Source organism: Suncus etruscus, chromosome 6, assembly GCF_024139225.1.
Source record: "Suncus etruscus isolate mSunEtr1 chromosome 6, mSunEtr1.pri.cur, whole genome shotgun sequence".
In the NCBI taxonomy this organism is placed as follows: domain Eukaryota; kingdom Metazoa; phylum Chordata; class Mammalia; order Eulipotyphla; family Soricidae; genus Suncus; species Suncus etruscus.
The window spans coordinates 117,934,790-117,948,487 of NC_064853.1; the positions used below are offsets into that span (position 1 = coordinate 117,934,790).

Consider the following 13,698-nt stretch of genomic DNA (forward strand, 5'->3'; position numbering starts at 1 on the left):
CATTTCTGGGAGGGGTCTTGGGAACCGGATAATAGGTGTGACTTTACCTGCAAGACCCGGCCCATTCCTGGGAGGGGTCTTGGAATAGGTAGATAAACCCTGAAGCCAGGGGATTAGGGGTCTTTGCCTTTTTGGCCCTGCAGAGCTCGCTGGCTTTGGGGCCTCTGTGTTTTGGTCTTGGACCAGCATGGAGCCCAAAGGGAAGATGGCTGAAAGGAGTTTAGATGCAGGGCCAAGAACAACTTGTGCTTAAAAGGTTATGAGATAGGCCACACACACGTGGTGGCTAGGGCCTAAATAAAGTTAATGCTTTCTGAAGCCTGCATGTGAGTGAGTGATTTCGCGTTTCACCTGGGCCTGAAACTCGCAGGTTCTTGGGGTTGCTGAGCCACGTGGCCTGGGATGGCAAAAAGAAATCCATCACCATCCATCGCCATCCAGCCCCATCGTTAATTATTTAACACTACAGGCTAGAACTTCCAGTTCACTTCATGAAGCTCACCACAAAGAGTGGTGAGTACAGTTATAGAAATAACTACACTGAGAACTACCATAATCATGTTAATAAATGAGGGAACTGGAAAGCCTGTCTAGGGTACAGGTGTGGGTGGGGTGGGATAGAGGGAGATTTGTAGAAATAACTACACTGAGAACTACCATAATCATGTGAATAAATGAGAGAACCGGAAAGCCTGTCTAGAGTAGAGGTGGGAGTGGGGTGGGGTGGAGGGAGATTTGGGACATTGGTGGTGGGAATGTTTCGCTGGTGATGGGGGTGTTCTTTACATGACTGAAACCTAATCACAATCATATTTGTAATCAAGATGTTTAAATAAAGAAAAAAATGCAAAAAAAAAAAAAAGGTGATCTAACCTTTAAAAAGTTATTAAAAAGAAACATTAAAGGGTTAAAAAGTCATCTTGTATGCCAGAAAATACGGTATATTTCTTAAATGTAATATTTTCCTCCTCTTGTCTCCAACCATCCCCACCCTCAAGAAGAAGATTTAAGGAAGATTTCTTGGGCTGGAGAGATAGCACTTCGATAAAGCATTTGCCTTGCACACAGACAACCCAGGATGGAGCCTAGTTCAATTCCCATATGGTCCCCTGTGCCTGCCATGAGCTTTTTCTGAGCTCAGAGCCAGGAGTAAGCCGAGCCCCACCGGATATGACCCAAAAACCAACCGAAAGGAGAAAAAAAAAGATTTCTTTTCTTACCTTATGCCTATATCCTTTTTCTTTCTGCTTCCCTCTTCTTCTAAGGACAGGAAGCTCTTCAAATTGATGTCGGCCTTCAAACATAACTATTGCTTTTCCAGCCACCCAGGCCCTCTCAGAAGGGTCTCCAAAAGCCTCAACGTAGTATTGTCTATAGGGCCTCTGGTTAGAAACTAGAAGAAGATGAGAACCAATATAAGTCTCAGTACTTAAAAAGGGATTACATTCAGCCCCTCAGAAGAACAATCATACCACAACTGCACAGAAATCTGTTTATAAGTGAAAAAAAATTATGAACTATAAAAACCTACAAATACTTCAGTAGGTTAACTATAAGAAAAAATCTGAAATATCCTATACCTGTGGCAAGAATATTATGCTTTAGGGTTTATAAAATGACATAATGGTTTGTCTCATGATCTCCTATTGATTCTAAATCATGGAATTAGAAAAACAATAGAGCAGGAAGGGCACTTCCTTGAATGCCATCTATGTAACGTATTTTCCGGCGTATAAGATGACCCCCAGTTAAAACAGGTTTAGGCCTATAATCACTGTACATTGTCTATTTTGCATGCATAAAAAGCCTGCTTGGATTGGCTGAGTTGGGGGGGAGGTCCAAGCAGCCTTGCAGTGATTGGTCCCTTATCATAGGCACCTTTTCTGGCAATTCCCTGGTTAATCTCCCCCACTACATGAACCAAACAACACCCCATCCACGGACCCTAGAACTGAACCACCAACACGGTTAGCTGGGTTTTGCCAGAAGTGGCCCCCAGATCTCCTGAGTACTGTTTGGGAGCCCCCAAGAAAGAAATTTGGAAACTCTGCGGCCGGGGTTTTTCTTTTTTTTTTTTTTTTTTTCCGTTTAGCGGCATATTGAAACATTTTTCGGGATATACTCGGCATATAAAGACGACCCCACGGTTAGCTGGGTTTTGCCAGAAGTGGCCCCCAGATCTCCTGAGTACTGTTTGGGAGCCCCCAAGAAAGAAATTTGGAAACTCTGCGGCCTGGGTTTTTTTTTTTTTTTTTTTTTTTTCCGTTTAGCGGCATATTGAAACATTTTTCGGGATATACTCGGCATATAAAGACGACCCCAATGTTCGGTTGACTTTTTTTTTGTTTCAAAAGTCGTCTTATAGGCTGGAAAATACGGTAGGTTCACTCAGAGGCCTCTAACATCCTGAAAGGAATGACCTGAGGGCAGATGAAAACTAAGCCAAGGGGCCAGAGCTAGAGGAGAAAGGAGTTTGCCTTGCAAGATCCCGGGAATCCCATATGGTCCTGAGCCGGCCAGGAACAAATTCTGAGGGCAGAGCCAGGAGTAACCCCCAAGCATTACAGTGTATGGTCCAACTACCCCATCCCCTGTCCACCCAAAAGAGGTTAATAATTTCATCTCCTTACCAGAAAATGCATGTATTTTACATAAAAATTTACTTCTAGGGGCTGGAGCAGTGGTGCAGATGTAAGGCATCTGCCTTGCATGAGCTAGCCTAGGACTGAACCATCCCATATGGTCCCCCAATCCAGGAGCGATTTCTGAGCACATAGCCAGAAGTAACCCCTGAGCGTCACTGATTGTGGCCAAAAAACAAACAAAAATCACTTCTATTCAGTTTAAAGGCCAAAAAGACAGCATAGTCAGAGTACTTGCCTTATGATCAGCCAGCCCAGGTTAGATCCCAGGCACTAATATGGACCCTGAGCATAGCTGAGTATGGCCTCTATATCAGATCAAAAGCAACAATAACTGTCACACCAAATTACAATGCTGTTTCAAAATAGACATAAAAAATCCAAACCCAGGGCACGAGTGATAGCATAGCGCTTGCCTTGCACATGGCCAACTCTGACAAATCTCGGTTTGATGGTCCCCAGAGCCTGTCAGAAGAGATTTTTTTTCCCCGCCCCCAGGAGAGATTTCTGAGTGCAGAGCCAGAGCAACCCCTAAGCACTGCCAGATGTGACCCAATAAAAACCAAACACACCCTCAATTAATGGTGTATAGAAATAAAACACCACTGTTGCTCTGGTCCCTAAAAATGTTCTTTTTTTTTTTTTTCCTTTTGGTTTTGGTTTTTGGGTCACACCCAGCAGCACTCAGGGGTTACTCCTGGCTCTACGCTCAGAAATCACTCCTGGCAGCTCAGAAATCACTCCTGGCAGCTCAGAAATCACTCCTGGCAGGCACGGGGAATTATATGGGATGTCGGAATTTGAACCACCATCCATCCTGAATCAGCTGCTTGCAAGGCAAATGCCCTACCAGTATGCTACCTCTCTGACTCCCCTATCAAGGTTGTTAAGGTCATTTTTTTTTTTTTGGTTTTTGGGCCACACCCGGTGTTGCTCAGGGGTTACTCCTGGCTGCCTGCTCAGAAATAGCTCCTGGCAGGCACGGGGGACCATATGGGACACCGGGATTTGAAACAACCACCTTAGGTCCTGGATCGGCTTTTTGCAAGACAAACGCCGATGTGCTATCTCTCTGGGCCCTTAAGGTCAATTTTTAAAATTTTTTTTTAATTTTTATTGTGGTCATAATGGCTTACATATCTTTCACAGTAGTATTTTAGGTACATATTAACATTGAATCAGGGGAATACCCATCACCAAATTTGTCCTCCCCCCATCCCAGTTCCCTTTCTGCAACCCATATACTCCACCATCACCCCCCAGACTGCTAGACAAGGTGGACCCTTCTTTGTCTAGTTTACTATTAGTGGTCATATATCTGTTTGGTCCTAAATTTTTTTCTTTTTTTTTTTTTTCTTTTTTTGGGCCACACTCGGCGTTGCTCAGGGGTTACTCCTGGCTGTCTGCTCAGAAATAGCTCCTGGCAGGCACGGGGGACCATATGGGACACCGGGGATTCGAACCAACCACCTTTGGTCCTGGATCGGCTGCTTGCAAGGCAAACACCGCTGTGCTATCTCTCCGGGCCCTGGTCCTGAATTTTTAAATTCTTAATGAACATTAACAGTTTTTTAGCATTCAAGGTTCTTAATACAGTTAAGACAGATCACAAACTGGTCAGTCACTTAATATGTGCCAGCAGTATTAGGAAGACACTAAAATGAATTCTGTGAGATGAGTAGAAGCCAAAACTGAAACAGCTTTCATGTACTTTAAGAACTTGGCCTTGGGCCGGGCGGTGGCGCTGGAGGTAAGGTGCCTGCCTTGCCTGCACTAGCCTAGGACGGACCGCGGTTCGATCCCCCGGCGTCCCATATGGTCCCCCAAGAAGCCAGGAGCAACTTCTGAGCGCATAGCCAGGAGTAACCCCTGAGCGTCACAGGGTGTGGCCCAAAAACCAAAAAAAAAAAAAAAAAAAAAGAACTTGGCCTTGGGACTGAAGAGATAGCATGGAGGTAGGGTGTTTGGCTTGCATGCAGAAGGATGGTTGTTCAAAACTCAGCGTCCCATATAGTCCTCCTAGCCTGCCGGGGGCGATTTCTGAGTGTAGAGCCAGGAGAAACCCCTGAAGCGCTGCCGGGTGTGACCCAAAAACCAAGGGAAAAAAATAGAACTTGACCTTGGGGCCGAAGAGACAGCAAAGGGACAGGGTATTTGCTTTCATGCAGATCCACCCTGGAGGACAGACCTGGGTTGATTCCTGGCATCCCATATGGTTCTGCAGAGAGGCATGAGTAACCCCTGAGCGTCACTGGGTCACACCCACTGGCCCACACCCGCTGATGCTCAGAGTTACTTCTGGTTATGCACTCAGAAATCGATCCTGGCTTGGGAGAACCATATGGGACACGGGGTGATTGAAAGGCGGTCGACTTGACTAGTGCTTGCAAAGCAAATGCCTTAGTTCTAACGCCATCGTTCCATTGCCTGCACCCCATTTTTTTAATGGGTTTGGGTATTTTGTTTTGTTTTTTTTTTTTTTTTTGGTTTGTGGGGTAAGTTGGTTTTTGAGTTCACCGGACAACGTTCAGCAGTTTACTCTTGGCTCTGCACTCGAGGATCGTTCCTGTAGTGCTCAGGTGACCATATGGGATGTCACAGATCAAGGTGAGATTGGCTAAGCATGAGGTAAATGCCCTACAAGCTGTAAAATTGCTCCACCCCTGAAGCTCTATATTTTTGAGCCCTTTCTCAAAGAAGAAATACAAACAGCTAAAAGGCATATGAAAAAAAATGTTCCACATCAGGGGCTGGAGAGTGAGCATGGAGGTAAGGCATTTGCCTTCCATACAGAAGGACGGTGGTTCAAATCCCAGCATCCCACATGGTCCACCAACCCTGCCAGGAGCGATTTCTGAGCATAGAGCCAGGAGGAACCCCTGAGCACTGCTGGGTGTGACCCAGTCAAAAAATAAAAGTTCCACATTACTAATCATCAGGGAGATACAAATCAAAACAACAATGAGGTACCATCTCATGCCACAGAGACTATCAAACATCAAAAGAACAAGAAAAATTAGTGCTGGTGCAGATTTGGGGTGAAAGGGACTCTCCTACACTGCTACTGAAAATCTTAGCTGTTCTAGCCTTTCTGGAAGATAATAGGGATATTTCTAAAACATCTAGGAATTGAGCTTCCATTTGAACCAGCAATTCTTCATCTTGGGATATACTTCAAGGGCTCCAAAACAAAATAAAGATAATGCCTTTGCATCCCTATGTACATTGTAACACTAACCACAACAGACAAAATGTAGAAAAAAATCCATGGTTCCAAGAATATATGACTGGATAAAGAAACTATGATATATATACACAATAAACTCAATCATCAGAAAAGATAAATGTCATACAATTTGCTGGGTGGACCGACTAGGAGAGGACATGCTAAGTTAAATCCACTTAGTCAGAAGGAAAAAGACCAATGATCTCTCTCAAATGAAGAATATAAAGAAATGGTAGAGAGAGCTACAATTATAGTACAGCTGGTAAGATGTTTGCCTTGCACATGCTGACCCAGTCAGTTTCAATCCCAGCATCTCATATGGTCCCCCAAACCCACCAGTAGTTATTCCTGAGCAAAAAGATAGGAACAGCCCCAGTGCACTGCCAAATGTAGCCCCAAAACAAACAAACAAACAAACAAACAAATGAAATGATAGAATAACAAATATCCAAAGGCAATTGAAACAAAATGCCTGAGAACTGCTGTTCAATAAAACTTGAATATAGGGGCTGGGCGGTGGCACTAGAGGTAAGATGCCTGCCTTGCCTGCGCTAGCCTAGGACGGACTGCGGTTCGATCCCCCGGCGTCCCATATGGTCCCCCAAGCCAGGAGCAACTTCTGAGCGCATAGTCAGGAGTAATCCCTGAGCAGCACTAGCTGTGGCCCAAAAACCATGGGGTCGGAGAGATAGCATGGAGGTAAGACGTTTGCCTTGCATGCAGAAGGTCAGTGGTTTGAATCCTGGCATCCCATATGCCCCCCCAAGCCTGCCAGGGGCGATTTATGAGCATAGAGCCAGGAGGAACACCTGAGCGCTGCTGGGTACGACCCAAAAAAACAAAAGAAAAAAACACAAAAACAAAAAACAAAAACCAGAAACCAAGAAAAAAAAATGCCACTTGAGGGGACTAGTGGATAGGACAGAGAGGGCAACAACCAGGGTGGAGGGAATCTTAGAGTGGAGATATGGAGGATGTTCGTAGAACTCAAAAGGGAGCACAGATCGATCTGAACAGACCACAAATATGGAAACCAGAAAACTCCAAACTTAAAGTATGGGACTGAAAAATGCCATTAGAGGTAATGAAAAACTCTATGGACAGCCTCTCCAAAGGAGTATCACTAGCTGAAGACAGAATCGGTGAGCTGAAAGATGAGAGGCATGCATACAACATACATACAAGAGAAGAGACGGGAAAAGAATCTCAAAGCAAATGATCAGACAAGGGGAAGAAAACTCAAAAGATTTCAAACAGATGCAAATAGAAATGTTTGGGCCCAGAGAGATAGCACATCGGCGTTTGTCTTGCAAAAAGCCGATCCAGGACCTAAGGTGGTTGGTTCGTGTTCCATATGGTCCCCCGTGCCTGCCAGGAGCTATTTCTGAGCAGACAGCCAGGAGTAACTCCTGAGCAACACCGGGTGTGGCCCAAAAACCAAAAAAAAAAAAAAGAAGAAAGAAAGAAAAGAAAGAAAGAAAGAAAGAAAGAAAGAAAGAAAGAAAGAAAGAAAGAAAGAAAGAAAGAAAGAAAGAAAGAAAGAAAGAAAGAAAGAAAGAAAGAAAGAAAGAAAGAAAGAAAGAAAGAAAGAAAGAAAGAAAGAAGGAAAGAAAGAAGGAAAGAAAGAAAGGAAAGAAAGAAAGGAAAGAAAGAAAGGAAAGAAAGAAAGGAAAGAAAGAAAGGAAAGAAAGAAAGGAAAGAAAGAAAGGAAAGAAAGAAAGGAAAGAAAAGAAAGAAAGGAAAGAAAGAAAGGAAAGAAAGAAAGGAAAGAAAGAAAGAAAGGAAAGAAAGAAAGGAAAGAAAGAAAGGAAAGAAAGAAAGGAAAGAAAGAAAGGAAAGAAAGAAAGAAAGGAAAGAAAGGAAAGAAAGAAAGAAAGGAAAGAAAGAAAGGAAAGAAAGAAAGGAAAGAAAGAAAGGAAAGAAAGAAAGGAAAGAAAGAAAGGAAAGAAAGAAAGGAAAGAAAGAAAGGAAAGAAAGAGGGGCCGGGTAGGTGGCGCTGGAGGTAAGGTGTCTGCCTTGCAAGCGCTAGCCAAGGAAGGACCGCGGTTCGATCCCCCGGCATCCCATATGGTCCCCCCAAGCCAGGGGCGATTTCTGAGTGCATAGCCAGGAGTAACCCCTGAGCGTCAAACGGGTGTGGCCCAAAAACCAAAAAAAAAAAAAAAAAAAAAGAAAGGAAAGAAAGGAAAGAAAGAAAGAAAGAAAGAAAGAAAGAAAGAAAGAAAGAAATAAAAAAAGAAAGAAAGAAAGAAAGAAAGAAAGAAAGAAAGAAAGAAAGAAAGAAAGAAAGAAAGAAAGAAAGAAAGAAAGAAAGAAAGAAAGAAAGAAAGAAAGAAAGAAAGAAAGAAAGAAAGAAAGAAAGAAAGAAAGAAAATAGAAATGTTCGATAAATTCAACAAAAACAACTAAGAATCATTGAGTCCCAGAAACACAGGAGGTGAATCCCCAGGAAGAATCAACAATCAAGAACTTCATAACAGAGCAACTCCCTAAGACTGCATGCAACCAAATCCTGCATGCCCAAAGAGTACCAGCTAAAAGAGATCCAAAGAAAAGCACCCCAAGACACATCCTAGTCACAATGACAAATCCCACAGATAGGGATAGGATAGTGAAAGTAACAAGAGCCAAAAGGAAAATTACATTCAAAGGAGCATCCTTAAGATTCACAACAGGGGGCCGGGCGGTGGCGCTGGAGGTAAGGTGCCTGCCTTGCCTGCGCTAACCTAGGACGGACCGCGGTTCGATCCCCCGGTGTCCCATATGGTCCCCTAAGAAGCCAGGAGCAACTTCTGAGCGCAAAGCCAGGAGTAACCCCTGAGCGTCACAGGGTGTGGCCCAAAAAAAACCAAAAAAAAAAAAAAAAAAAAAAAAGATTCACAACAGGTGGGGCCGGGCGATGGCGCTAAAGGTAAGGTGCCTGCCTTGCCTGCGCTAGCCTTGGACGGACCTCGGTTCGATCCCCCGGTGTCCCATATGGTCCCCCAAGCCAGGAGCAACTTCTGAGCACATAGCCAGGTGTAACCCCTGAGCGTTACCGGGTGTGGCCCAAAAACAAAAAAAAAAAAAGATTCACAACAGGTGGGCCCAGAGAGATAGCACAGCGGTGTTTGCCTTGCAAGCAGCCGATCCAGAACCAAAGGTGGTTGGTTCGAATCCCGGTGTCCCATATGGTCCCCTGAGCCTGCCAGGAGCTATTTCTGAGCAGACAGCCAGGAGTAACCCCTGAGCACCGCCGGGTGTGACCCAAAAAACCAAAAAAAAAAAAAAAAAAAAGATTAAAAAAAGATTTACAACAGGCGGGGTAGAGGGAAAGAAAGAAAAAAAAAAAAGATTTACAACAGACATGTCACAAGAAACTCTCAAGGCCAGAAGACAGTGGTGGGATATTGTGACAAGACTGAATGAAATGGTTGGCTCTGATCTCAGGCGACTATGAAACAGCTGGGTAAGCTGCATGTAAGGCAAGCACTTTACCTAATATGTTATCTTTCCAGACTAGAACTTGAGGGACAAGAGATTAGCTCAATTCCTTCTGCTACTAACTCAAGCCTAATACCTGAAAATCACTATTTCTTCCTTGTTCCTCATACCACATCCATTTTTTTCCTTTTTTAAACAACTGTTGAGATAAAATGAGGGCCAAGGCACCGTACATCACAGAGGGAGGGCATTTGCCTTGTACTTGGTCAACTCAGGTTCGATCTCCAACATCCCATAAGCCCTAAGCACTAACATGTGCGTTCTAAACCCACACCCCAAAAAAGAAAAAAGAAAAAGAGGGAGGCAGTGTGAAGCGATAGTATAGCACTTATTGGAAAATTGGTTGCCTTGCATGCAACTGACCAGGTTCAATCCCTGGCACTACATATGCCACCTGAGATCCCCAGGAATGATCACTGAACATAGATATTGCATCACAGCCAGAAATTGTTTTTATTTTTGTTTTTTGTTTTTTGTTTTGGTTTTTCGGGTCACACCCGTTTGATGCTCAGGGGTTACTCCTGGCTACGTGCTCAGAAATTGCCCCTGGCTTGGGGGGACCATATGGGACACCGGGGATCAAACCGCAGTCCTTCCTTGGCTAGCATTTACAAGGCAGACACCTTACCTCTAGCGCCACCTCACCGGACCCCAGAAATTGTTTTTTAAATAAAAACGTATAGTCAGGGGCCGGAGAGATAGCATGGAGGTAAGGCGTTTGCCTTTCAAGCAGGAGGTCATCGGTTTGAATCCCGGTGTCCCATATGGTCCCCCATGCCTGCCAGGAGCAATTTCTGAGCCTGGAGCCAGGAATAACCCCTGAGCACTGCCGGGTGTGACCCAAAAACCACAAAAAAAAAAAAAAAAAAAAAGTATAGTCAATCCTCTAAATTCTGAATTTGATTTTTTGGGGGATGGTTTTTGGGTCACGCTCAGAAGTGCTTAGGGATTACTTCTGGCTCTGTGCTCAGAAATTGTTCCTGGTCTTGGGAGACCATACGGGAAGCCCCAAACCAAACCAGGGTCCATTCTGTGTTGGCCCCGTGCAAGGCAAATACCCTACTGCTGTGGTATCGCTCAGGCCCTATATTCTGATTTTTTTTTGGGGGGTGGGGGTGGTTTGGGTCACACCCAGCAGTGCTCAGGGGTTACTTCTGGCTATACGCTCAGAATTCAATCCTGGCAGGCTTAGGGGACCATATGGGATGCCGGGATTCAAACCACCATCCTTCTGCATGCAAGGCAAATGCACTACCTCCATGCTATCTCTCCAGCCCCATATTCTGAATTTTAACCTCTTGAAGTGGCATTCAAGTGTTTGAGTAGATTCACTATACTATTAACAAGAAATCAATTTAGAACACTTATTCCCCAAAGAAATCACATACCCTTTAACAACCTTTCCCTAAGAAACCAATAATCTACTCTGTCTCTAGGGAGGTTAAACCTGTCAGGATAAAATATTCCTGTTAGATCATACCTTGTTTCAACAAAATAAAGATCATCCCTAGTTTCATTATCTGTTTTCTTTACAACCTAATTTCATCCAAAACAAGGATCATCCGTGGTTCTTTTTTGTTTTTTGATTTTTTGTTTTTGGGTCATACCCGGCAGCGCTCAGGGGGTTACTTCTGGCTCTATACTCAGAAATCTCTCCTGGCTCTACACTCAGAAATCTCTACTGGCAGGCTCAGAGGACCATATGGGATGCAGGGATTCAAACCACCATCCTTCTCTATGCAAGGCAAATGCCTTACCTCCATGATATCTCTCCGCCCCTGTGGTTCTTTTCTATCGTTTTTTTTACAATTTTTACATTTTTTACAATTTTGGTTTTGCATGTAAGCCATGCGGGACTGGCTCAGGACAGCCTGAGTTATCTGTCTTACTCCTCTACCCAGGGGTGGTCTCTGTACTCAATAAAAACACAGTTCTCTAGCCTAAGATGGACCACGGTTCAATCCCCTGGCATCCCATATGGTCCCTTAAGCCAGGAGCGATTTCTGAGCACACAGACAAGAGTACCCTGAGTGTCAAACGGGTGTGGCCCCCCAAAAAAAAAAGGGAAACCAAAAAAACAAAAACACAGTTCTGGTAGACAGCTTGATAAGAGGCAGAAGACTGCCAGACTACATGTGCTTCACCCTCAGCCTGATTTGGATTATTTCGTGCAGCAAAATGGAACCATGATCTTGCCCCCTTATTAGCTAAATATGATAGACCCAGAGATTCTATTCTCAACAACTCCCCGTGTCAAAAAACTTGAGCTAGGGGCTGGAGAAATAGCATGGAGGTAAGGCATCTGCCTTGCATGCAGAAGGACGGTGGTTCGAATCCTGGCATCCCATATGGTCCCTGTGTCTGCCAGGAGCAATTTCTGAGCATAAAGCCAGGAGTAACCCCTGAGCAGTGCCAGATGTGCCCCCCCCCCAAAAAAAAAAAAAAAAAAACGAGCTCTCTGGATTTTGGGAGCAAGTGAGTGCCATGGCTTGAGATGCAAGTACAGTATGAGCAGTAATACACCTTACAGTTGCACCATTGTGGGCCTCAATGAAACCCCAGCAAGCATGCCAGTGACTAAAACCAAGTGTGTACAGAACCCACTCATTGCAGCCACAGCCAGATGTGTAGGGGAGAAAAGAGAGCAGAACACCCTAAGAATTAATATGGCTATCATTCGAAAAGGAGAGGTTTTCAGAGATTTGCCAACATTTTTCCTTTGCATTTCTTTTTCTTTTATTGCACATGGCCAAAAAGGAATTAATATATAGCATTCCATTGAGCAGTGCTTCTCAATTATTTTCTGTCATGCCCCCCTAGGAAGAAGAAAACATTTTTCGCGGCACCCCCCCCACGGAACTGTAAATAGTATCTTTATTAAAAAAAACTTTAGGGGTCGAAGAGATAGCATGGAGGTAAGGCGTTTGCCTTTCATGAAGAAAGACGGTGGTTCAAATTCCGGCATCCCACATGATCCCCCAAGCCTGCCAGGAGCGATTTCTGAGCATAGAGCCAGGAGTAGCCCGTGAGCACTGCTGGTGTGACCCAAAAACCAAAAAAAAAAAAAAAACAAAAAAAAACTTTAACCTGCAAAATGAAAATATATCAAATAATTTGAGCTGATTTTTTTTTTTTTTTTTTTTTTTTTGGTTTTTGGGCCATACCCGGTGGTGCTTAGGGGTTACTCCTGGCTGTCTGCTCAGAAATATGAGCTGATTTTTTTAATCAGAGGTGATGTCTGGACTAACGGCTACAATGAGCACATTTTGCAATGCATAGCTTTTCTAAGTGGGGTTTGAAGCAGGCACAGCAACTCTCAGCTCCAGAGACATACAGAGACATAAACATGGGGCTTAGCTTGTTATGACAGTGTTTGCCAAGGTCAAACTCACACCCCTTTACAGAGCCTTGAGTCTGTAAAGGGGACACCCCTGGGGGCCCAGCCCACTATTTGAGAGGCACTGCCATACAGTCAAGTCCCTTAATCCCCACCAGGACTCCTGAGCATTGCCAGATGTGACCCAAAGTAAACAAACCACAAAAGAAAAAAAAAAGAAGTATTCAATGAAGTAAAAAGCAACAATTAAATGTACATAAAATACTTTTATTTGGGCCCGGAGAGATAGCACAGCGGCATTTGCCTTGCAAGCAGCCGATCCAGGACCAAAGGTGGTTGGTTCGAATCCCGGTGTCCCATATGGTCCCCCGTGCCTGCCAGGAGCTATTTCTGAGCAGACAGCCAGGAGTAACCCCTGAGCACCGCCGGGTGTGACCCAAAAACCAAAAAAAAAAAAAACCTTTTATTTATTAATAGTAATATTAAAAGGAAAATAACACTGGATTCATAAAAACAAACTAGAAACATTGAAACAACTGACAAAATAGGAAAAAAACAAAGAATTAAACTGACTTTAAATCTTGTGGAAATAAGTTCAATTCAATTAAAATTTCAAGAAATCTTCTAAAAATAATTTTAATCAACTCTAAAGCTAAAATGTATGGGACAGGAGAGATAGCATGGAGGTATTTGCCTTGCATGTATAAGGTCAGTGGTTCAAATCCCGGAATCCCATACAGTCCCCCGAGCCTGCCAAGGAGTAACCCCTGAGCAATACCGGGTGTGACCCAAAAACAAAAACAAAAAAAAAAAAAAAAAAAAAAAAAAAAACCAGAGGTAAAATGTACTGAAAGCTGTATTAAAATTTCAAGATTATAAAAAAGGAAGTTCAAGATAAGTTTCAGATACCTAATGGGGTCAGAGTAATAGCACAACAGGTAGGGCCTGATATGCAGGCGACCAGATTCGATACCGGGCCTTCCATATGGTCTCCTGAGGCTGTAAGGAGT

At 43.9% G+C, this 13,698-nt stretch overlaps 1 protein-coding gene across 5 annotated transcripts in view; it reads right to left on the bottom strand.

Moving 5' to 3' along the window:
• NSD1 (nuclear receptor binding SET domain protein 1) overlaps nucleotides 1-13,698 on the bottom strand; it is a 127,057-nt gene that overhangs the window by 81,601 nt on the left and 31,758 nt on the right. For all 5 annotated transcript variants that reach the window (XM_049775685.1, XM_049775683.1, XM_049775684.1 and 2 more), the window contains one exon: nucleotides 1,221-1,393. In XM_049775685.1, coding sequence (XP_049631642.1) covers nucleotides 1,221-1,393 — 173 coding nt within the window. The remainder of the gene's footprint in view (nucleotides 1-1,220; nucleotides 1,394-13,698) is intronic.